We start from the raw sequence: 24,636 nt of genomic DNA, 5'->3' as shown, positions 1-24,636 counted from the left end.
TTTATGCATGTTTATTTTAGATGGGGTTTAGGGGGGTTTGTTAACAGGGTGGTTCTTAGAGAGAAACTTTTGTCTTTGCAGTGCATCTCCCATTTGATATTCAAACACCGACCGTTCTGGAAACGGTTAGAAAATAAGAGACCTTGTTAAGAGGAAAGATTATCCTGGCTAGTGGAAAAATTCCAGCTTGCCACAGACAGGACCTGAACCTTTGGATTGTAGCAATTGTGGAGATAATAACTGTATATATTAAAGGAAAAAAAAACCTCATTAGAGATGTAAATACTTAAGATTTCAGTGCACAGGGCACTCATGGGCTTTTAGAGTATCCTAGGCTAGCAGTGCAGCATCTAGATAAAGATCCTGATACTTTGGCTGTCTGTAAAGGTTTTCTTCTTCTGACGTGCTCGTGTGTAGGTGCTTATGACACACATGCTGTTACAAGAGAGTGCCATGCAACTGCAGTTTGTTTAATGTCAGCTTCCTTCACATCGTCGCAATTGGTTTATTCTGTTAACTGCAACCAACCCCTTAATTACAAGAAACAAAACCCCAGTGGTGTTTTAATACTATAGCTGCTGTTCATACTTAACTATCCTTTTTCTCTTAGTTTGTCCTGTTCAGCAGCAAACTGAGAACAGAATCAAATTGTAGGTACACAGAACAGAAGACATTTCCTGATCCCCAGAGTTTTCATTCCAAGAAGATGTGTTGGACAGGGGTGGGAGAAAGGATAGGTGGAAGTGAAAGGGACACAGATGTTCTAATTGGATTTGCTTTGCAGGCTTTTGTGCACTGAGGCTATTTGGGGAGGAAACCAAAGAAATGTGAAGGGCTGGGTAGGTTGGGGTGGTGTGGACAAACTGCCACAAACCGCTGGTTTTGGAAAGGAATCGTTCAGAGGAACGCAACGAACCTTCTGGCAGCCTTTCTTATATCTGATCATTGCCTGAACTCAGCTGGCTGGTCTGCTGGTTTCAGTTCCTGCTTCACCTCCCATTCTGCCTCTTCTCCAAAGGCGTCATGGGACATCCTGTGGTTTCTTGTCCTTCCACAGAGGGGCCTCCCTACCTTGTTTGCAGTCTTTGGTGTTTGATAGCAGTGCAGTTCACAAAGCCTGTTGTTCTTATTCTCCAACTGCAGTAACAATGTGATGTTGTTTATTTTCTAGCCATCAAGGCCTGTACCTGTGGCAAATTACCCTCATTCACCTGTTCCAGGAAACCCCACGCCACCTATGACTCCAGGGAGCAATATTCCTCCATACCTGTCACCTAACCAGGATGTCAAACCACCATTCCCACCTGACATTAAACCAAATATCAATGCTTTACCACCACCTCCAAGTGAGTAGCAAACAGAATGCCCCCACAGTCATTTATTGTCCCTCTGTTTTCTGCCACATACATTTCAGAGCCTGGAAGCTTGCTCTGATTGCCACTCTGGGAGAGGTTCGGACTGCTACGTTGTGATAGGTGTATGTACAGTGCAGGCTCACTAGAGCCAATGGGCAGGAAGGAGATTGCTGTTCCCTCCTAAATATCAGAGAAGGTCTTCCAGTTACACTTGCAAGGATTTTACTCCCAAAGTATTCCTTTGATACACTTCCTGAGGATAAAACACTCGATTTTGGGTTGCCTTAGGTGTGCTTGCTAGGTTGTTTATTGCACCAACTTCTATTGTGGTCTGTTTTGTTCAAGGGCAAAGCCATTCATTGAACATTGCTGCAGAACAGGGTAAATTGTGAATATTTATAGCAGTGTCTCTGTTGTGATCCATACAGGCCTCTTAAGAATATTCAGCAGTATGCCAAAAATTGATACATGTTCCTTTCAGAGCCACTCAACGTCACGGCTGTGTTTGGCTGAGAACAGGGCAGGAATAACAAGATCTCTCTGACTGTGTACTAGCACAAGATGTTTGAGGTCTTGAAGTGACTGATGAAAAATAGGAGATATCATTTACTAGGGAACTGAGAGAACCTTTATGTTTTCTGTAAAGTAATTGCTGCTGCATTAGTGCTTTGCAACTGGTGTTTGGAGTTCAGGATAGCTGAGAAATAAAGTAGAAGAAGGTGGCCTGTAGTATTATTTGGGCAAGAACACAGGATTTAAAGACATTGGGACATCATAGACCAGCTGTAAGTTACACAAAATCTCATGTTATGGGATCAGATAGTAGTTAAATACCAGTGGTGTTGTATGGTTTGAGCTGATGAAGCTATTGGAACCAGTTGGGTAATGTTGATCCCAGTTCAAAGGAGGGAAGTAAGCATTATCGGAGTCTGACATAGTTTAGAGATTTGTTGTTGGTCTTCTGCCAACAGAGCAAGCCTGGACACAGAACCTATTCAGTAACAAAACCCAGGAATTCTTGCCATTCTGTTTGTGGCCAGAACGCTGCAGTCCTCATGTCGAGTGGGAGAAGTGCTTGGTTTGCTATTGCTGTCAGTTTGAGTCCGGTCACTTGTGTGGGTTAGATGATGTAGTTACTGGTGATACTCTTCTGTGTGTATATGAACCTGCTAAGTCAGACCCCGTAGCAGATCACTGTGCCATTTGTTACTATTGTCTATAAATACACACGTTGTTATTACACTGCAGATGCTAAAGGGAAAGTTCACACTTTCTCTCCCTCTTCGATCCCAGCCAACCACAACGATGAGCTGCGCCTGACGTTTCCCGTGAGAGACGGTGTTGTGCTGGAACCCTTCCGGCTGGAACACAACTTGGCAGTCAGTAACCACGTCTTTCACTTACGGCCAACTGTTCATCAGACGCTGATGTGGAGGTAAGCTCAGCCTTGCTGTGAGGAAGCCTTGTGCCCAGTGGTGGAGGAGTGGCAGGCCAGACGAACTTCATTTAGGTTTTGCCTTGAATTTCACTTTTACAGTTGTGGCCTAGATAAGAGAAGTGCTATTTGAGGTCACAGATACTCTCACCTGTCGCTTCTCAGAGACAAAACATTCTAAAATCCTTCTGATGTCAGTTGTATCTCCTTGCTGATAGCACAGAGCGTGTAGCGTTCGAAGAATTACTGCAGCTGTTCCCTCCTTTCTGCTCTGGGTGGAGCGGGCTTGAGATGTGTGCCATCGACACCAGTACAGACTTCCGTCTGTGAGACTGAGTCCTAGGTGCTTTGTGCCCTGTGAAACATTAGTTGCAGGACTAAGTATGCAGGGCTGTTGCAGTTTATTCTTAATTTAAGTGGTGCAGAGTATCCGGTAGTGACAAATAACACACTAATGAAGGACCTGATTTAGAGACTTGGTAGAATAATTTGGAAAGATAAGTGCTTAAATCCTCCAAACTTCAAAAACCAACTTCCTAAATCCCCCCTCTCTCATCAAACCACAAGTAGGGGCAGAAATACCGGAGCATAGCTTTACGAAGGCATCTGTTTTTCACTTACAGCAAGTACTACTTTCAGCACAAAGGAATAGTTTTCCTAGGTGGTACTTTCCTGCATTTAATGTAGATCTGCGTAAGTGATTCCAGAATATGTCCTGATTTCCACCATGATCATGGAAGGGCTTCAGATCAGATGACAGAGCCTTAATTTCTTTTTATTTGTATATTTTCAAATACTAAAGAACAACTTTGTCTACTCCTGTTTTTCTCAGAAAGTATTTCAAGTGTTTATCCTGGCTGCTGATTAGATTGTTTGAGCCTGTCTCTCTGCACTGTGAAAGCTGGTTCGTTACTCCTCATGTTGTACAGAGGTTGTTTCACAGCTGTAGTAGCCGAGATGGTAAAATGCAGCATCTCAAACACATTTTCTGTTATGCCTGCCTCACTTTCCGTTTCTTCCCAAGCCTGGACTGTGTGGGATTGACCTTAATGGGAGTATAGCTTCTGCTTTTTCCCTGTGAGGATCTTCTTCCCACTCATTGGAATCCACCTGAGACTTCCATTTTCATGGTGTGGAGGATGTTAGGTGGGCAGAGAGGTGGGCTCAGTTCCCTGACCCAGGGACAGACTCTTGTCTCTAAAGCTGGGGCTTGTTGTGGGGTGCAGGAGTCCTTGTTGCCACCGTGCCCCCTATCCTGAAGTAGCCTGGAGCTTGGGAGGGAGGGACATGGGAGGCAGACCACATCCAGTAATTAACGCCTAACTTTCAGGTCAGTTACTGCTTACTTGCATCTTATTATCGTGGAGTACTCACAGCAGAGGGAGTTTTGGCAGTTATTTGCCAGTTCTTATTAATAAGTAATCACTACTGGGGATTGTGCTGGCTCATTCAGTAGATTTATAGTGCTGCACTGAGGCATGAGACCGTTTCTTAATATCTGTTCTTTCTTTCTTCCTTAGCTCACCAAACACATAGCCTTTATTTAAACTTATTTTAATGAAGACTCATAGGTAAACCATGCTCAGGTCTGCTGTTTTGAAAAGCTTGTTAATAGTGAGGAGAACGGATGGTCCTGTAATGAAGTCATTTCACATTTAACTGGGGGCTGGATGGAGTCCAGAAAAATAAATTAGTCACATGTGTGGATGGATTTGGGTCTTACAAAGAATGGTGGAATAGAGCCAATTCTGAATATTTGTCTGCCAGTTAAAATATTCGGCAAAACCTCTCACGTGTACACATCTAATGAATAGCAATGCAACTGTTCTTCTCCCCACTGGGAACTTCTGATGGTTACGAGAAACAGAAAGGTTGAAGGCAGGGAAAATGTCTCCTTGAAGCTGGTTCTGCCTTAGCGCTGCTGAGCTATTAATAGCGTCCCGCGGTAGAGGCGTTGCGTGCTAGGAACATGAGGGTCTCCTGAGCTCTGTCACCGCTCCGTGACATTCAGCAGGCCTGCTCAGAGTCCTTGGGAATGCCCTTAATCTGCTTGGGGTTTGTATCAGAGGTGCCAAGCCTCGCATCCCTCTGGGTTGGGGTGTCTATGTTGTGTTCTCGTGAGGTGACACTCTCCAGCAGGTCTTGCAGGGATCCCTTTCAAAAAACATTTATCAAATACTGGAAAAAGCCTAGAAAGACTTAATGTAGATGGATTATGTTGAAAGGTTGGGTAATTCGTATTCTGTACCTTTCTTTAAAATAACCCCACACAACATGCTTTTATCCAGTGCCAAACCATGTTTTGAAATCCAGAAAAGATGATCTTAAGTCAGAATTGAAACCTCTGGTTTTGGACAAAGAAAATGGCAGTTACAGTGATGATCTCCTGTATGAGCCGGTCCTCCTGTATCTTACAAAGATACCTTCTGGCAAGATGAAGAAATGAGCACCTAGATTTTCAAGCATAAAAGATACACATTCAGCTGTCTTGCTGTCATAAGCAGCAGAATCCTGACATTTCAGTTCAGTTCTTCATGTTCTTTTAATTGTCTTCTTCAAATTACTCATTCCTAACACAAGGTTAACATCCGTGTATGCAACTGGAGTCATAGTCTCTACGCACTTAATTTGTGATTAACTTAATCTCAGCCTCTTCCATTTTTGGAGGTGTTATAAAACTAATTTTTGAGGAGCTAAATAGTGTGTGGAAGTTGGAGAGGTGGGAGGAATTAATGCTCTGAAAGAAGGTCTAAATTGGGTAGATTTAATCCACATCTGTATTAATTTGGAGTCACAGAAACACAGGGAGTTGAGAGACAGACGTCATTTTATCTTAGTTGATTTACCTGCTCCAAGGCAGGATGAGCTGCCCCTGTATTTTGTTTGACAGGTGTTCATTCAAATGCTCCTTTAAATACTCTGAAGTGTAGTGAGGAATCCACAGCCTTCCAGCACAACCCACTGCAGCATAACACTTTCTTGTTCTTAGCTCTGAACACCCAGGAGAGACCTACCTGATGTTAAGGGTTTTCTTTCTTCAGGATCATTCCGTGGTCTGGTTTTGCAGAGTGGTTTGAGATGTTCCCTTGGCAAGTCTTTTCTAAGTGTAAAATATTAACAACAACTTTGTGGCATGCTTGCATCATTAATTCATCATGACTTGTTTCTGTTGAGGGCTTTTATGAAGAAAGTGTGTTACATCCTGGCAATAATTGTTGAAAAATAATCTGATTGATAAAAAAAAAGCATTCCTAGCATCGAAACGGCCTCGCTCGGCAATGTGAAAGCGAAGTTAAAGGAAGATTTATTGGTTGTTGTACAGGTCTGACTTGGAATTACAGTTCAAGTGCTATCACCATGAAGACAGACAAATGAACACAAACTGGCCAGCTTCAGTCCAGGTCAGCGTTAATGCAACCCCACTTACCATCGAACGTGGCGACAACAAGACATCTCATAAACCTCTGCACCTAAAGCATGTCTGCCAGCCGGGGAGAAACACGATTCAAATTACAGTCACAGCATGTTGTTGTGTAAGTACACCGAGCTCACGGCTGCAGCTGCCCATGCTGAGTTTGCTATTTAGTACTGTTTGCAAACGTTGCCTTAGCTCGAAGAGCCTTGTGCTTGGGTTTTTTCCACGTATTTTTCTAGTAAGGTGCTTGTTTGATGATGTTGACACAGTCAGAGTGCTAATATGGAAATTTTTGCTGCTGAATTATTGCAGAATATAGTGGTGGTGCTCTTCCCATGTCTCTGTAAAGGTTGTGGTCTAGGGGAGGAAGGGAGTTTGATCACCTACCTATTTAGCATATGCCAGTGCAACAAGGTGGCTAAAGTGTATTAATATAGCAGTAGATTATTGTGATATGCAGACTGTTGTCTGCTGCTAATTTCCTTTACTATGGGGATTAAACTGCCTTTGGTTTGACAAGAGAAAATCAACATTATAGTCGTTGGTTATGATTTTGCAAATAGCATTTAAAATAGAAAACTCATTTTCCATGATGCAGTCTAGACCCTGCAGTTTTCCCCTTTCTCATGGTTTAGTTACTCTTGGGGACAAGTACTCTATTTTTAATAGAGTAACTGCTGCAGACTGGTAGTCAGAGCTTTTGACTGTTCTGCTGTCACTGACAAGAAAGCAAGCCGCTACCTCTCCCAGGGTCACAGTGTAAGGCATTTTGACAAGAAGCTATCCACCCATTTTGCTTTACTTCACACTGATGTTTCTCCACATAATGTCATTTATCTGGTAGCTTAAGAGCAGGGGCAACATCCTGTGAATCCACAACAAGCTCTGTGGTGGGGAAGAAGATTCAGTTGGTTCCAGACACGTCAGTAGTAAATTGGTTTTGCAACTTCCAACGTAGTCTGAGGGCACGCAGGTAGGCTAGAACAGTGTCCAAGAATCCAGGATTTTAAAAATAAACCCTGATGTCAGAGACAAATACGTCAGCCCTGTGTATTGTGAATATCAAGGAGGGAGAAAATGCAAGAAATCTTTGCTTGTTTTGAAGTCCTTGTATACATTATGCTCCTGGAGCATGGAACAGCATACTGCACAGCATGTAGAACATCCCTAAGGGAGTGCATGTGCGCAGTGGAGCAGAACCAGCTTTCATATTTAGGCTCTTAGGGAAGCCATGTGTCCATGGGAAGAATGCAGCTCTGCTCAGCAGTATGTGTTTGGTTCTCTTGGTAACAAAATGCTTTTTCTTCCAGTCACACTTGTTCGTGTTGCAGTTAGTACACCGGCCATCCGTTCGCTCTGTACTTCAAGGTCTACTAAAGAAACGCCTCCTCCCAGCAGAACATTGTATCACTAAGAGTGAGTTTTCATTTTGTGTGGGTGATGACTTTCCAGAACGCCTATGTTCAGATGGGATAAGCTGTTTCTATGCCAGATTTACTTTACCTTAAGATGTACTTGTCAAGAATTTGTGGAACATTAAGATTAGATTAAATCCTTGGTATCCTGAAATGTTGAGGGTTCTTTGGGTGCGGGTAACAAAACACCAAGGGGACAAGCTTAGTTCCCAATGAGGACTCTCCTATTTCAGGAAAATCTCTCTGTTTTTTCCATCACATTTGTTCTTGGCTTGCTAAAAGCCTGATGTAGAAAGGTTATTCTTTATTTATTTAAGGCTGAGTTAAGCTCTTGTATGCCACTTATTTGTTGGAGGGTGTAACGGGTAGGCATGTGTGTGATGATTTGTCTGTTCAGGACAGTGTTCTAAATTACCTGGAATATACTTGCATTTTCTCACACATACACATGCCTTCTTCCTAAACAGTAAAGAGGAACTTCAGTAGCGTAGCAGCTTCCTCTGGCAACGCGACGCTAAATGGGGAAGATGGAGTAGAGCAAACTGCTATTAAAGTGTCTCTGAAGTGTCCCATCACATTCCGGCGGATTCAGCTCCCAGCAAGGGGCCACGATTGCAAGCATGTACAAGTGAGTAGCTGCCCGTGGCCTGGCAATATTCCCTCAGCTGTGTGGTGTTGCAGTACCTTTAGCTTGGTTATTGTATGAGAGAGACTAATGGAACTGGATTTAGTTTTGTCTACCAACCTAAATACTTAACTATAAATATTTTTAATCTAGAGGGAGAAAGGAAGCTATTTGATGTAGTTTTTTGTGGTAGTAGACTTTTTTCCATGGCAGCTTTACTTCTGTCCAACTAATTCAGTTAATACAATTTTTTCCCCTTGATTTCATCTTTTTTTTTTCCCTGTTTGTTTCTGTCTGATACCTAGTGCTTTGATCTGGAATCTTACTTGCAACTGAACTGTGAAAGAGGAACTTGGAGGTGTCCAGTATGCAAGTAAGTGCAACCACGCTCCGTGAAATGCAGTTGTACACCCTTCAACCAAATTCAGGTCATGTTTAGGGTCATGGAGGGGAGAAAAAGGAAGTGCTGGGAAATAAGATGTATCTATTAGATTTATCTAATAGCATGAAGTTCATTGAGAATTCTTACAGTATTTCATAAATTGAGGGAACGCCCTGGATTATTAGAAATTTAAGAACAGATGACGAGAGATTTCCTCACAAAAGGCATAATCTGTGAGCTCTCATTACAGGCTATCAGTGGGCTGTGTAGGGTTCAAAATAAGCATGAATACTTACATTAAGACAGATGTCTACAGAAAAGAATGAGCTGGGAGTTTGTCTTCTCTGAGAGTATAAAGTACCAGCAGCTATCAGACAACAACATGCCATGGCAAAAGAACAGTCTACTCTAGAGCTACTTTTGTGTATTTTAATGTTGTAGTCCCCAAATTACTGAAGTTCATATATGTAGGTGCTGAAGTGTTCAGCAACCACCTGAACAGTAAGTAAGGATGTTAGTAAGGATGTTAAAGCACAGTACCTGCGGTAGTTCCTTGAGTCACATAGATAAGTAGTTAATGGCAGTGCTCAAGGAGAGGGGGAGACCTCAACATCTTCCAGTAATTAGGTAGGAAATTAAGTTGGATCCTTCAAGGTCAAAGTCAGCATCAAGTACAAATTAAAGTGAGGCCAGAAAGCAGGCTTATGTTTTGACCAGTGAGCTGATATACTGCAGAAGAAATGAAACAGAAAGCTTTGATGTGATTAGAAATTGCCTATTCTTACATTTAACTGGGCAGAAAGAATTGCAGAACGTCTGTAGGCCAGTTCAGTGTCTGAAACCAACTGTGCTCAGTCCATAGGTGACAAGTGTGTTCCAGCCTCAGCTGAGGAGCCAGGGTTCTTCAGGTCAGGGAGCTGTAGCTGCCTGTACTTTATCTCGGGAAGTCTCCAGTTCAATCTCTGCTGCATGTTAGGTACAAACAGGAGTGGAGATGGTTCACTCTTTTATCTGCTTCTGTAGGCGTGGTAGGCTGAGACGAGCATGTTCTGATGACTGTCCATGATTGAAATGTATCCTAAAGTGCAGGTGCTTTCTATGAACTACCTGAGTCTTTTCTATCTTCTAAGTTAGGCTAGAAGTATCACAAGAATTGGGTCTCTTGCTTCTTTATTCATGTATTCAAACATCCAGGCCAAGTTTTTTTGTCCTTTTTCTCTGAGTATGAGCACCTGCGTTCAGATCTAAGTGCCTACATAACTAAATCTTTTCCATTTTTGTTTTGTTCCATCCCCATCTGTGCTGATCTTAAGTAAAATAGCTATAATAGGTAGCTACTTTGAAGGCATATTACTGTGTAGCTCAAAAAAGGATCTAATTTGGAAAAAAAAAGTGCTAGCTGATGTTCACAGAAGAGATCTGGTATGTTTGAAAAGCCTTTAAATTTGCAATATATTCCACTAAAAAAAATATTCCAAGGATGTGAACAGCATGTGGACACACACAAGTAGATGTATCCTTATCTCTTATTCTATATCTATTTGATGTAGAATACTATTATCCTGGTAATGCAGATGTAGAACTAAAACTGCCCCAAATCATTCCGAAATTATGTTACAAATAATGAGTTGGTGGATCCCAGTCTGCTGACTTCGTCGCTAACCTGTCTTTCTTCTCAGTTTCACTCTTGCAGTGATATCCTAACATGAGGTTGTATGTGTGGTTTTTTTTTTTTCCTTTCTAGTAAAACTGCTCTGCTAGAAGGCTTGGAGGTTGACCAGTATATGTGGGGTATTCTGAACGCTATACAGAAGTAAGTGAGCTTACTCATTTCTGATATCGGGGTCTGAGCAGCCAGGAGATATGTTAATGAGTGCTGAGATAGTCACGCCAAAGTAGCCCTTGGTGATTGAACTTGAATATTCTATTTCATGGCTCCTTGGTGGAGCTAGTGATACAGTGATTCTTACTGCGTAGTTGATCTCTGTCTGGGTTATCTCTTGATGGCAGCCTCACCAGAATAGTAGAGGGGAGAGTGAGAATGGAGGATTAAATGTTTTCTGCTGTTTACAAGTAGTCCTGATTCACATGTTTCGATTTCATTGTGTGGATAAAAAAAGAAATGTGCTCTCAGAGTTGCCTTTTTAAAAACTTGCTTTCAGTGCACACTTGAGACTGAAAGAGTTTGTTACCATGCAGATTCTTGTGAGAAACTTCAGCAAAATTCATTTTAAAAAAATAATTAATTAACATGCTGAAATTTTCATGTTATTTTACAGCTCAGAGTTTGAAGAAGTTACCATTGATCCAACTTGCAGTTGGAGGCCGGTCCCAATAAAGTCAGATATTCACATCAAAGATGACCCAGATGGCATTCCCTCAAAAAGATTTAAGACCATGAGTCCCAGCCAGATGATCATGCCAAATGTGATGGAGATGATTGCAGCTTTGGGTCCTGGCCCGTCACCTTATCCGTCCTTACCCCCTCCTCCAGGAGGCAACAACTCCACTGAATACGGTAACCAAGGTTAGTTTTACAACCTTGTGCCCCCAGAAGTCAGTGCTTCAGTCACCTTTGTGATGGGCTGTGTGAGTGCATCTTCTCAGAGAGGTGTGTAAGGCAAGCAATTTATATGACTGCAGTTCTGAAATCCTGCCATCAGTCTCTTCATTGAAGATTCATTTGTTTGGAGGAAAATATATTTTTGGTAAGGAAATCGATGCATAATATATTTATTGCCACACAGCCCTCCCTGAATCAGAAACTGTGTATATCACTTTCTGTATTCATGGCCTGCCACGATACACATCTTCCCTCACTGTCTCCGTCCATTTCCCTTCTGTTCCTACTCTCCTGTGAAGGTTTCTAGTGCTACAGCAGTTACAAAGTGCAGAGCCTGACCCATTAACCCTGCTATTTGAGCCACTAAGTTTAACTTGTGGCTGGGTGGGTGGCATTTGATAGGCCACACAAAAAAGTGGATGACTTCTGAAGAGCTTTTAACTGCATTGCAAACACCTTTGCATTAGAAGATTACTTCAGAGTTCCTCTGCGCGTGTGCTGCTACGTTGAGAAACGGGGAGTGAAATACAGACAGGGGAGATAAGTTTTCAGATGACTGGTATGTTGGGAGTAGCTCAATTATAGTGACAATTCTGAAAATAAGAAACCAGGGACTGTTTCTTTTGCAAGTAATATGATCTGACTCAGTTCAGCTCTGGGAAAAGACCAACTGTTCACACCATCAGAATCCCCAAATTGATTACAAGGTGATATATGTGCTTTCTGCAGGCATTTGAAGAAAAATACAGATTGCATGCAAAATATGGTTAATTTGCTCCAATGACTGCAAAACTGGTGACATGATAAAACTTTCAGGTTTCCAAACAGATGAATGATTACTATAACAAAGCCAAGGGCACTGAATCACAAATTTTTCACTCATTTAGTAGGAGTGAAGCACAGTCAGAGCATGAGAACAGAGCCATCTATTCTTCATCCTTCTAGCCTATAGTCAGGAACGGACAGGGTAGTCACATGGAGTGGGGGTGAGGGTTTATGTAACGATTGCTGCCTACGCTGTTATATCCCTGCCTTCCCCTGTGGATCCTGTAGCAGAGGTAGTCATAGCTTCTCAGAGCCCTGACTCATCAGTGGCAGGTTAAACCCACACTCTCCTGTTTCCCCTGCGGTAGGCATGGCAGTGCAGAGCACCAAATTATCCTCAGCATCTTCACAGGGCTGTCTGTCAGCATGGGGCACAACTCTTGCCCCAGAGAAGGGCACGCTGCTGCATGGCTCTTAACTCCCTGGGCATATTGCCTTGCATCTTCAGTCTCCATCAGTACGTCCTCTGGAATTTAGTGGTTAGAATTAGGGAATGTCCTCTGATCAACAGTGCTCTAGAGCAAAATAGTAGTACTTCTACTACTACTACTACTGTTGTGGTTTATGTTTGTTTATTTGGGTTTGGCAGTAAGCATGCTGGAGTTTAATTTGCAAATATAATGAGTACTCAGTAATGCAAGACCTCAGCTCCCTGTTACTAAATCTTTCTTGAGAAGTAAGGCAAGACCAGCTATCTTCCATGAGGCTCATCCAGTTTGCAGATTAACAAAATGAGAATTAGTAAGGCTCTGCAGTATTTACATGATAGATCAAAGCCTGGACTACTTTGAGAAATACTCTTACATGGCTAATGACTTCTATTCCTCTGAGATTAAACTTCTGCTTGTGAAGCTGTGCTGAAGAGCAAATGATGCAGCTACTTCAGTTTGTCAAACTCCCTTCTTGACTTGAACATGTAAAGCTGCTGTACCTCAGCTGACGAACTGCAGGCTCTCCGTGCAAGCTCCACAGCAATTCTGTTACATGAGAGCTCAGTATCATCCAATTCAGTTCCTTATATGAAATAGTTGAAGGGCTTTAGTTCAATTTTTGCTGTTCATAGCAAATAAGCCACCAGACTTGGTGTCTCAGTTGGAAGTGTTAACAGAGGGATCTGGACAGAAAAAATATGGAGAGTAAAATCCCTGTATTGAATTGTAAAGCAAGCCTGTGTTCAAAGTGGAGATCACTGGGCTGAGGTGGGTTGGATCAAAACACACCGACAGTAGTCACACAGCACTTGTTCTGCTGATCAGCAGGGGACTCCAGGCTTGTTGCTAGATGGTAGAGGTGTGAGGAATGAATCCAGATTGTTTATTCTGAATTAGGGTAAGATTTTGGTGCTTTGGAGAACGTAATTTCAGGCTGAAGGTAGGTGGATTTCGGAAAGTTACTAGCTTTTTATTATGAGTGTGCATATCCATGTGCTGAAATACAGGCTACAGGCAGCCAGTGTGGAACATTAGCAGAGTAGATCCAAGAGGGGAAAAATGATGTTGTATTTTCAGACAGTCAAGTGAATTTTATTAGGTTTTGTGGGAGCAATGGGAGTTGTGTTATAAACTGCAGTTAGATATGAAGGCCCTTTCTGCACTATCTTAATGCAAGTTGCCTTTTCATACTGCAGAAGAAGAGGTAAAAGAGATGCTGTGCTATGAACTGGTATGTGGCATCTTCCTGATGCAGTTCTGTCATTGAGCTTCATCAGAAACTGAAGCAATGCTGCAGTTTTACTGAGCACATAGAAGGGTAGATGTAAATAACAGGTGTCCTATAAATAATCCTGGACTTGGGCAGTGGGTATCAGTCCCGCTGACATGCTGTCAAGATGCAAATATTCCACAGAATGTAATATACCTTTCACTCCTCAACATAGTTAAGTGTGTGTGGTGACGTGACAGTGGTTTTTCGAAATGTCAGCAGCTCTCAGTTAGTGACAGCACGTGCTTGGGTTGTTACAGCAGCCGGGATCAGAAGGCGGAGTGCAGCTTTCCTCCCTGACGCTCCAGCTCGCTCCAGCAGTGGGGAGCGCGGTGCTGTCACGCTCAGCGCTGCAGTCACCCTGTGCTGTGCGGGGAGGATGCCACGCCACGCAGCTTTTACAAGATACTCTGAGAGGTCAGCGTTGGGGAAACAAATAGTTTCTTTCATACCACATCTGTTTCTCTTTCAGGCAACAGTTACCAAGGTCATGGCAATTTTGACTTCCCGCATGGGAATCCTGGTGGCACGTCTATGAACGACTTCATGCATGGGCCACAGCTGTCACATCCTCCAGACATGCCGAGCAGCATGGCAGCGCTTGACAAACCTCTCAGTCACCCCATGCAGGAATCTGTAAGTAATGGTGCTGCGCACGTAGGCTTTCCTTTGTGGGGGCAAGGAGCTCTCAGCCAGCTAACGGACTTGCCCTGTGAACTGCCTTTACTTTTGGTGGATTACTCATGTGGGAAGTTTGTGAAATACAGTAGTCCTGAGAAATGCCAAAAATGCTATTTCCAGTTTCTGGCTTTCTTGTGTTTCTGGAGAAGCACTTCTGAGCTTTTTGAGTTGTCATTTAAGCTTGTTTATCTGAAAGGGGTGACCTGGCTCCGTGCGCTTGTGTTAATCATCCTGCTTTGCTCTGACACCTGGAAAAAACTAGACTTCATTCCCTAGGCCAGCAGGGCCTGTGAATATCCATCTTCACCAGACAGCTTGTTATAGCGAGACACTGAATGAATGACTTCAGCATCTTCCCTGGCTTTGTCCCTGAGGGCAAAATTTGCATCAAAGCATTTTGAGGGGGAATTCTACTCAAGTAGCATGAAAGGCACCTCTAAGCTGTTGGGGGTAGGACAAGCCTGTAGATTGTGAGGAGAGATGCTGCCACTGTTCTGAGAGTGGATCACTGTACGAGACTAAAACATGGAGGTTCCCTGAGTCTCAGATGGAGAGGCAGAACCATGCGCTGGGAAAAGCAGCTTGCTCAGAGCAGCGAGTTTTATATACGGAACTTTGTATCTCCAGAAAATGCCATCCTGCAGCAGCTAGTGATAGAAAAGCTGCCAGCAGCCTTTAGCTCTTAGAAATGGCTAGTTGTCTATTTTATCTCAGGGAGGGGAGTGTGTGTATACATCCTTTTATATTCATTTAAGTTACAGGGCAGGAGCTTTATAGTGTGCTGTTACTGCACAGGAAGGATGTTTAACTTGACAAGTCATCTGTGCCATGTCTTTAGTGAATACTAGAAAGTACAATTTTGGAATGTAATGAGGAAATGTGGTAGCAGATGCTCAGCAAAAGCCTACTCAACATCTCCTCTAGCTGGCAGTGGGTTTTCCAAGGATGATGGTGAGAAATAGAGAGAGAGTTCTTAGTATGTCTTGGAGAAAGCCCAAGTAACAAGGCTGTCTGAAAAAGAAGAGTCCAGAAACTGTAACAGCTTTACCTCTTCTCAGACTAATAAAGGACTGAACAAGCATGCTGTAAACTTAATTTTATGTTTATTCCACATACCCACCTTAAAGAGCAGTCTGAATTATCTGCATCAGAACCAGCCGTACAGTATTAGAATGTAGTAGTGAGGACAGAAATACTGCCTACCAACCTGAACCACTCACAGCTGCTTTCCTTACCATCAAAGCCACAGGGATTTATTCTTTGCTTCCCATTACCTGGCAGCTACCTCTTGACTTAGCAGTTTCCCGCTACACCATTGCTGTAGTAGTTGCCCCAGTGAAATTCCTGAAGGGTAGGATCTGAAGTGGTTGTGTTATGCAAGTGAAGAATTTGTAGCTTTCTGAAAATGGGACCAATTACAGATGATGGCAAAGGGGAAAGTTGCTTAAGTTATGCATGTTGAGAGTTGTAAGAGGGTTGTTCTGTAGGCCAGTCTGTCGCCAGTGTGGTACTTGGTATGGTAGCTGGCAATTAAAGGAAACCTTTCTCTGAGGTCTACCTCGCCTGTCAGGATGTGCAAACTGTACTGTTGGGGAATGGGAAGTGGCACTATAGCAAGTTGCATCTAGTTTATGTCAGTGGTGGATTCTCTCTAATGAGGGTCCGTTTTCAGGTCTGTTAGAAAAAGGGAGTTAGATTGACCGTGTCAGTGTGACCATGCAATCTTTAAGGCCGCATTGGAGGACTGGTAGTGCTCCCACACAGCTTTTTCAGTATTATAAAGCCTCTGCTTTCCTCTTTCTTTTTCTCCTTCTTCCTTTCTTCTCTGTCAAGGATGAACTGTTTGTCTGTAGCAGACACTGAGGAAAGGCAGCATTAAAATTACTGGTTTTAGAGAAACTTAGGCCATTAACGCATTGTGAAGCTGTGTAGCTGAGTGTCTTCGGGCAGACACCTCTGCACAAAAGTAACTAAAAATGACATTGCATAATTGAAATAAGGTTTTAAGGTGTTGCCTGAGCTCTTGTCTGGCTTTCTGTCTTTGCTTTTTACCACGTTTAAGGTGTATTTTCATTTTGATCATTTCATGTTTTACAAGGTGAGTCAGGTTCAGCTGTGTGGTCCTTCTAGAGCCAAGCTCTAACTGGAGCTGAATGCTGCTGAGGAAGTTCCTAATTTTCCTATTAGGAAGATTGATGTGGTCACCCCATTTATGTGCCATGATAGGCAGAGAAAGGTGATCCCTCTGGACATGCCCCATAGGTCACTTCAGGAAATGCAGACGTGTTTGCCCTAAGTAGGTAGAGCTGGGTCATCAGAAATACCTTCTCTCATCATTGCTGTTCCACCCTTGTGAAAGAAGAAAAAAATCAAGACCTGGAATGGGGCTAGAGGTAACACCTCTTTGCCAGAGCAAAGTGGTGTGTGAACTGTTGAACAGATGTTTCTATGTTGGTGCAACATTACTACAAAGTAGCTGCCACAACTGCATCGTGTTTGTTTTCAGAAACTGTAAACAAGTTTTAGACAGAGGGGGAATTCAGAGTTACTCTAGCTCAGTGCTTACTGCAGACAGGGGAAGGAGTAGTACCTGACTGAGCAATGGATGGTCACGCTGTAGTTCCATATACACAGCAAGGTGGTACAAGCTGCAAAAAGTCATCGCTTCTTGCTTCTATTTTCACTTTTCCTCTTTCACAGCAGCACAAGCACTATTGCAGCCATGAAGTGATCTGGATGCTGGTATTAATGTGATTCAGAACTAATTCAGAGGGCAGGGGAGGGGAAGTTTAGCTTTGATCCACATCAGTCCGCAAGGATGCCCTGGAAGGCAGAGGCGTGGGTGGGAAAAACAGACCAAAACAGCAGCAGGACAGGATGGCATCTTTCAGTGGTTCTGGCAGCTAAGCCAGCCAAAGAGTCGGTAAAACTACATAAAAAACATGGAGAGACATATAAACCATCGACTTAACCTGCTGATCTTCTTTCACTGCTAGTTTTCTCCTGAGATGAAAGGAATATTGTTCTGCAGCTGGCAGATCCAGTTGCTCTACAGCAGTACATCTCAGCGCTCCTAGAGGTCACTGTTGGGCTCATAAAGAGCTGTTAAACTGAGGATGTAGCTGTGTCTGCTACAAGCTTTTCTCCTACAGATTGTAAATGTTTTAAGAGTGCCAAAGTTTAAACTCCTAAAACCAACTCTGGAATTACCTTGCTATCTAAGCAAAGGCTTATCTTTATTACACTCCACTGACCTCTAGTGTGGGTTAGTGTTTTAAAAATGAAACAATGGGGACACAAGCTGGACGTGCACAAAGGGTATTGCTTAGAATGGCTTTGCACCATGGCAAACATACCATCAGTTAGCTGAACGCTGATAGAACAGTGCCAGCACAGGTAGGCTGGCAGAGTCTGTGGCCTAAGCTGGATTGTGAACCTGCGATGGCTGTTTAAAATTACAGTGGCCTTCAGTCTTACAGTGAACAATTACTGCCTATCCAACAGTTATCTTGGGGCCCAAGAATGCTGCCTTATCCACTAAATATTTGTACATATACAATGCCTGCATATGTAAACGTAATGTAGAATTTCTAACCTGTTCATGTGTTTGGAAATATGCCTGGCAACATATGAATGCCTCTTGGTTTAAATAGTTATTGATAGAAACATTCCAGCATTACTCTTGCTTTGTGTATTCAGGGGTAAACTTATGAGACTATTCAATATAATACTTGTTTGGTTTGTTGTTGTTCTTCTGGAAACTGGTTTCCCACTTTAGCAACACTTGTCTCAAGTTACTTTTTACTTTTTGTTAAGCTTTCTTAATTTCCACACTTTGTGCTGCGTGTGACCACACAGAATGAAGAAGGAAACGCTGCTATTGGGATAGACATCTGCCCTGCAGTTGGACTTTTGCTAAGTTTTTAGGCAGCAGATTCATTTACACAGAGGTGTGGTCTGTGGGCAGATTTTGTACAAATATACCCCTAAGGTAATGACAGTAGTGTTGCAGAGAACCTTTCAGTCTGGTTGTGGCCCTAATGGGAGAAGAGCTTTTTGTGTATCAGGGCTTCTTAATGGCTACTTTAAACTTGCATGCGGGAAAGAAGCCCAGATGAGGTGTTGCAGATAGACTCCTGCTCGTTTCCACCAACCTTCACACTACCAAAGTATTGAAAAGGACCTTGTGTAGCTGAGTATGACAGTCCCAATGGATCGGTATTCAGGCTTCAGTTTCTGTGAGAGTGGTGAAATGTATTTTATCAAATGCTGGTTTCTGTATTTTTTTTTAAGTTTTGTGGGAACATTTTAATTAAACTTTGTAATAACCTCCCTTTTGCTTTCCAAAACTGAAGACTAAAAGTTAAAATAACCTTGCAGTTTACTGTGATACGAAAGGGTCAATGCTGACGTAGAGTTTTGCTGATTTCTGTTGGCTTGGCTTGACGAATTTCATGCTGTTGTTGTATGTATATGTTCTTTTATTTCAGCTCCACTTTGTGGCAATATGTAGCATTCCTCAAAAAATGTAAACATTTTTTGCTTCTCCATATACCCAATTAACACGACACATCTGATTCTGAAACTTTCAGACACTTTTTGGCCATGCCTCAGAGAATCCACTAGCATTAAATGTGATGTGCAGCGGAGGGAAGAATTGGGCTTGTGCATTTTTGTTGCTTCTCTGCCACGTAAGAGAGACACTTTCACCCCATTCTTCTGTAATAGAGTTTGGAAGATGCATGTGGCTTGGTAGTTTATTCCCCACAGAAATCATAAAAAAAATACCACACTTTTTCTATAGAACTTGTCTGCCCACAGCATGAATACAGAATAGAAGTGTGGTCATTAGCTGCACACCTGCGCTGTACTTCTCAGTGGTGGGTATGCAGCCACCAAAGCAGCTCTGCTGGTGAGTGGGGAGCTGGCTCACAGAGCCGACTTGGGCTTTCATCAAACATCTGAGACCGTGAATATCAGCAAGGAAAATCTTCAGCCCTAAGAAGGGGTGTTGCATTCTGGAAAGAAAAGGAGGGGAAGGGCTGGTGCCTGCAACATGCCTGTAATGAGCTGAAACATGAATAGGCAGTGGTGCCAGGAAGTTGACCAATAAGGGAGCTGAGCAGAAATGATGCATTTTTGCGGTTAATCAGTTTCCTGGTGCAGGGATCGTTATCAGCAAATTCTCCATTCATTTATGGGATTTTTTTAGGGCAGAGTATCTGCTTTGCTAACACGGAGCAGCACCCACAAGCCTCCTTCCCTCCTCTCTGGGGTTTGTTATTTGCATCTTGAAGCCCAGTTTCCCACATCTCAAGGAAGCAAACCAACTGCACAAATCCAGTGTGTTTCTCTCCCCTTTGCAGATAACCTTCAAAAAGCTGAAACGCTTCCCCTGGCATTGGGATATGGAGTTTTCTTTTCCAATTGCACTTTTTTATTTCTCTTGTGTGTGTGTGTTGTTGTTTTTTGTTGTGTGTGTGTGTGTTTTGTTTTGTTATTTTAAATTTATTTCTTTTTGTAACATGCGGTTACAGAGTCAGGCACCGCGAGCACTGTACCTTGTGGCCTCACTTTCTTTTCCTGCTTTTTTCCTCCTCCGCAGATCCCTCATCCCGGCAGCACTGATCAGTCCCATACTTCCATGCAGCAAGGTTTGCACGTCCCTCACCCCAGCAGCCAGTCAGGGCAGCCATTACATCACAGCGGGCCTCCTACCCAGCAGTCCCGGCAGCCGCCCCCGGCCGCTTCTAGCAACCATCCACACAGTGACCTGACCTTTAATCCCTCCTCAGCCTTAGAGGGTCAGGCTGGTGGACAGGGAGCACCCGACATGCCGGAGCCCTCGCTGGATGTAAGTCTGTGTCATACTATCATCTGCCTGCCATAGCGTGTGCTTCGCTTCGCGGTGGGAGGGCGGGGAGGGCATGGGACGGGGAGCTGCTTCCACAGCACATGCCATCCTTTCATGCTTTGGTACATGGGCGCAGGTGCTGCAGGTGACAGGGTGCTCCTGGCTTGCTGGGAGAGTGGTTCTGGTTCGAGCAGCTGCATGGCGCACAAGCCACAGCCTCTTCCTAGCACCAAGACAGGCATTTCTTCAGTCAGCAGTTTGGGCAGCAGGCTGGGAGCCGTCTCATCACTTCCCCCTCATCGCTGGATAAGGGCTCCCGTGTGTTCATCTAGACCCTGAAGCCATCGCAGTGCCTGAGTAAGAGGAAGGGTGCAGCTGCGTGTGGTTCTGATGGTGGCAGGGCTGTGCCAGCTGAGCTGCACGCTGAGCCCTGTGGCATGCCCTGGCCAGGGGGAGGGGGTCTGCGCTGGCCCTCTGTGTGGCACTGTCCCTGTGCCTTGCGGGCGAACCCAGCCTGTGCCCGTCCCTACCCGCTGGTGCAGGTAGCTCAGCAGCGCAAGTTCTTCCTCCCGGTACACCACACAGGAAAATAAACCACCAGGACATCTGGCTCCTCGGCTGCTACAGGAGGCAGCTCACAACTAGACACAGATAAGCCTCGTTTTAAGGTCGAAAGTAATCCTTGATCTCTACCATCTACTCCGTGGAGCTGGAAGTGAATCGTCTGGGGTACCTCTCTGGTTAACCACCTACCTCCTGAAATACAAGTTCCTTAGCACGAGGGTTGAATTTCCATTTGAGTCACGCGTTCCCGTATGTGTATCTCCTGTCTGTTCCAAAGTCTGCAGCTGCACAGTGTGATTTTCTGAGAGCAGCGTTCACCTCTGTGCCTCGGATTTCTCTCTGTATTGCCTGTTGCTGTACTTCCGTCTTTGCTGTCACGCAGGAGCACTGTGCCGGCAGGTAGCCTCGCAGGTGGAGGGAAGGGGTTGGGGAGGGGTGGATGCTCCAGTTACAGGAACAGCGCTCAGCGGAGTAACTTCTCTCTGAACCAGACTGCTGCTGTTTCACACAGCGCAGTCACGTGTGCATCTTTTGGGAACAATAGTTCATGTGGCAATTAGAGTTCTCAACCCTTCAGGAACCCCATATGAGCAGTATTAATAGGTGAAATAAAAACGTCTTTCTCTTTTCTTCAAATATTTAGGCAACATAAAGTATGCTGTTACAGGTCAGGCGCTCGTTCCTTGGTAAAAAGCAAAAGTAGAAAAACCTATATGTTTGTCACAGTACTCTGGTTATCACTGATGGAGTCTTGGTGGATTCTTAACAGGAGGCTGAAATTAGCTAAATGAGAAGGGGAGTGCTGTACAGCGTGAGGAATACAGTTCTTTGAATATCTGTGAGCTCAATCATGATCAGATGGAGTACTTTGGGTTTAACTTTCAGTGGGTGAGTTGTGTGGGACTATATTCACCAGGCTGAATATAGTCCCAGACAGCAAACCAAACAGGGGATGGATGTACCCTGAGCAACTCAGTCTGCTCCCTGCTGTCACAGTCACATTAAATCCTTAGGATTTCAGTGTGACTCAGTCCAAGGTGTTACCTGGGTTAAAGGATGTACCTCTTGTAGATAGAGGTGATCTGCACTTGTATCACAGGAGTTACATTAGATTTTTAAGAACTGAGTTGTAAAATCATAGGGAAAATTCAATATTTTTTTTTATTTACTACGTGTTTGGTGGGGCCAGAGTTTTCTTTAGGGCTTCTGTACTAGGTATTCATAAAAAATTATGACAGCAGGTGAAACACATTTAAAAGCTTTCTATTTTTAGTCTGGTACTATGACAATGGCATTGTTACCATGATTAAAAGAAGGCAGTAGTTTAAGAAAAGTGTTCCTTCTGGGAGATTCTGTTTATGTAAACTTGACACTGCAATTTTTTATAAGTGGTTAGGAAGTAATAAACCACTTTGTGCATTTCATGTTTAGCTTATTGAAAAATATGTTCATCCATATAACATTAGAAGATGAAGCTGCATTTGCACAGGAGTAATAGAAGCATATAAATATAATATTTGCATGCTAAATGTAATGCAGTCAAGCTTTTCATTTTATAGTATTTGAAAACATAAAACAACCTGAAATGAATTTCTCATACCTACTATTAAGTTTGTTAAAGCAGTCCATGTTTTTCTGCCTTTGCTTTAGCACACCACTGAATATAAAGGGAGTTTATTACAAACTTTTTTTATATGTGACACTTTCACTTTTGACTGGGATACAGAGAGATGCAGGATAAAGCAGAAAACATAGCCAGGCAAACAAACCAGGAGTTAGGATTTGCTTCTCTGTCAGATCTGAGTGATGGTTGGAAAACCAAACCTTTTGATTCGAAACACCAAGTTACAATACAGAGAGAAGCCCCACAACTATTCCTTTAGATCTGAAACACCGTGGAGACGAGCGCAGCTTCTGCTGGGATGGGGTGTTATGCCCAGACCTTGTGGAATGTGTGGAATCACATGTAATGCTGTAGTTAGGTACTTCTGACCAGTGTAACCTCACTGCCCCAGGCAGAGGGAGCACTCGCCCACCTCTCCCCACACTCCTCAGCTGGGTTTTTTATCTTTTTCTGTTCTTCCTTTCTGGGCCTGTTTTTGACCCTGGGTGAACTCCCTGCCCAAGAGCCTGTGTCAGTGCAGAGGTGTGTTAGGAGCTGGCTGAGGGGCAAGCAAAGGGCAGGACTGACTCTTTCTGTAGGGGTGTAGGCTTTGGGTCATCACCACCCTGGCATCTGCCAGTCAGTCCAGTCTTTGTTAGCTACCTTAAAGATCAAATAGGTGTTACTCAAACCAGAGGTTTCAAGTTTTTATTCAGTGTTTTATATGAAACTGACATACATAACAAGCAAGTTTTTGCCATCATCCCTAGCCAGGAACTACAGTTTGTTTATTGATGAACTTTGTGATGGGGGGGTTGATTGAGAAACCCTAATTGACATGGTAACGTAATTCACAGGTGGCAAGTGACTTTCACAAACAAGCGGATACACGGCACCATCCTGGGGTGTTAGGTTTGTGTTGCTGCCATCCAATTTATTTGGATTTATACATATAAAAACCAGTTTCCAGGAATGTGTGGTGCTGAATCCCTTTTTTTCCTAATTGTATTTCTGTTATCTGTAATTTTCCTTTTATCTTTATATTTTATAGCTGCTTCCAGAACTCACAAATCCAGATGAGCTGCTTTCATACCTGGATCCTCCTGATTTGCCAAGCAATAGCAATGATGACCTTCTGTCTCTCTTTGAGAACAACTGAAACCATATGTATCCTCCCATCCCTTTCACTTGTTCACACGTGTGTGGCTGCACAGCGAGGAACCTTAACACTCCTTTTCCACAAGAGAAGAAAAAAAAAACAAACCTCACAACTTTATCCAATGGTGCACTCCCTGCTTTCTTCATCTCAGAACTGCTTTTGTCAGCTTCAAAGACTGCGAAAGTGACGGGAGAAAAACATGATAAATGCAGTAATCTCCGAGTCTGCCGTGCTACACGTGACAAAGAAGCATAGACAGTTGTGCAGCTATTGGAAACCCCATTTGTTGTTCATCCTCTAGAGAGAGAGTTCTGTGATAACCATAGTGTGAAGTATCTTGGCAAAAATGAATCTTGGCAAGGGAAGAAAGGCAACAAAATGGAACTGTCTTTAATTGACCCGTCTCAGAGTGTCCTTCCAACGTGTGTTCTTCCATTTTTTTGAAACTGTATCTCCCTCCACCCCAGGTGCCCTCTGCCCCTCTCCAACCACAGGTTTGCGTTGGAGTGAATATCCTGGCCACACGCAAAAGAAAAAAAAAAAAACAAACCACACGTTAAAAGCTCCAAAAAGCACAAATCCTACAGTCAAGTGGCAAAGATAGGGAAGACACACAGGCCCGTCAGAGGGAGCCAGCAGTTTTCCTAGTGTGGATTCAGTAGTGGAGTCCTGAGAATCTCCAGGCTGCAGCCATGGGTATTTCTGCAAGTGCAGGAATTTTAACCACCTCTTTGCAGAGGACTCCTCTGGCCAAACACACAGACTGGAAACACCCAGGAAAAATCTTTTTTAAAAAAAAAGTTTGCAGTGTTTAGGGATTTTTAATTTTTTTTTTTTTTGTGGTTTTGGTTTCAAATCAGTACCGTTTGTGGCTGTGTCAACATCCAGCTCTTGAGATCGCTGTAATAGATGGCTTGGCCATGTATGCCATACAGAATGGAAAATAGGGGGGAGGGGATGCAAACCAAACTGTTCGTGATAATTACCTACAGCCTTCAGTGTCCCAAGCATTTGTTTCACTGTCTGTACTGCACAATACATAGTAAGACAAGTTGGGTT

The 24,636-nt window shown here is 43.4% G+C and overlaps 1 protein-coding gene across 1 annotated transcript in view; it reads left to right on the top strand.

Moving 5' to 3' along the window:
• Positions 1-24,341, top strand: part of ZMIZ1 (zinc finger MIZ-type containing 1) — a gene marked incomplete at its 5' end in the record, with an annotated part of 158,114 nt that extends 133,773 nt beyond the window's left edge. Inside the window, 11 exons of the mRNA XM_084264603.1 lie at positions 1,172-1,346; positions 2,649-2,790; positions 6,113-6,323; positions 7,516-7,621; positions 8,088-8,248; positions 8,551-8,618; positions 10,372-10,440; positions 10,907-11,154; positions 14,189-14,352; positions 20,003-20,251; positions 23,470-24,341. Coding sequence (XP_084120729.1) covers positions 1,172-1,346; positions 2,649-2,790; positions 6,113-6,323; positions 7,516-7,621; positions 8,088-8,248; positions 8,551-8,618; positions 10,372-10,440; positions 10,907-11,154; positions 14,189-14,352; positions 20,003-20,251; positions 23,470-23,577 — 1,701 coding nt within the window. The 3' untranslated portion in view covers positions 23,578-24,341. The remainder of the gene's footprint in view (positions 1-1,171; positions 1,347-2,648; positions 2,791-6,112; positions 6,324-7,515; positions 7,622-8,087; positions 8,249-8,550; positions 8,619-10,371; positions 10,441-10,906; positions 11,155-14,188; positions 14,353-20,002; positions 20,252-23,469) is intronic.
• Between the last annotated feature and the right edge of the window lie 295 nt (positions 24,342-24,636).

This window comes from Gallinula chloropus, assembly GCF_964237585.1.
Source record: "Gallinula chloropus genome assembly, chromosome: 5".
Lineage (NCBI taxonomy): Eukaryota > Metazoa > Chordata > Aves > Gruiformes > Rallidae > Gallinula > Gallinula chloropus.
Note: the sequence above shows the minus strand (reverse complement) of the source record. Positions and strands in the feature narration are given on the sequence as shown.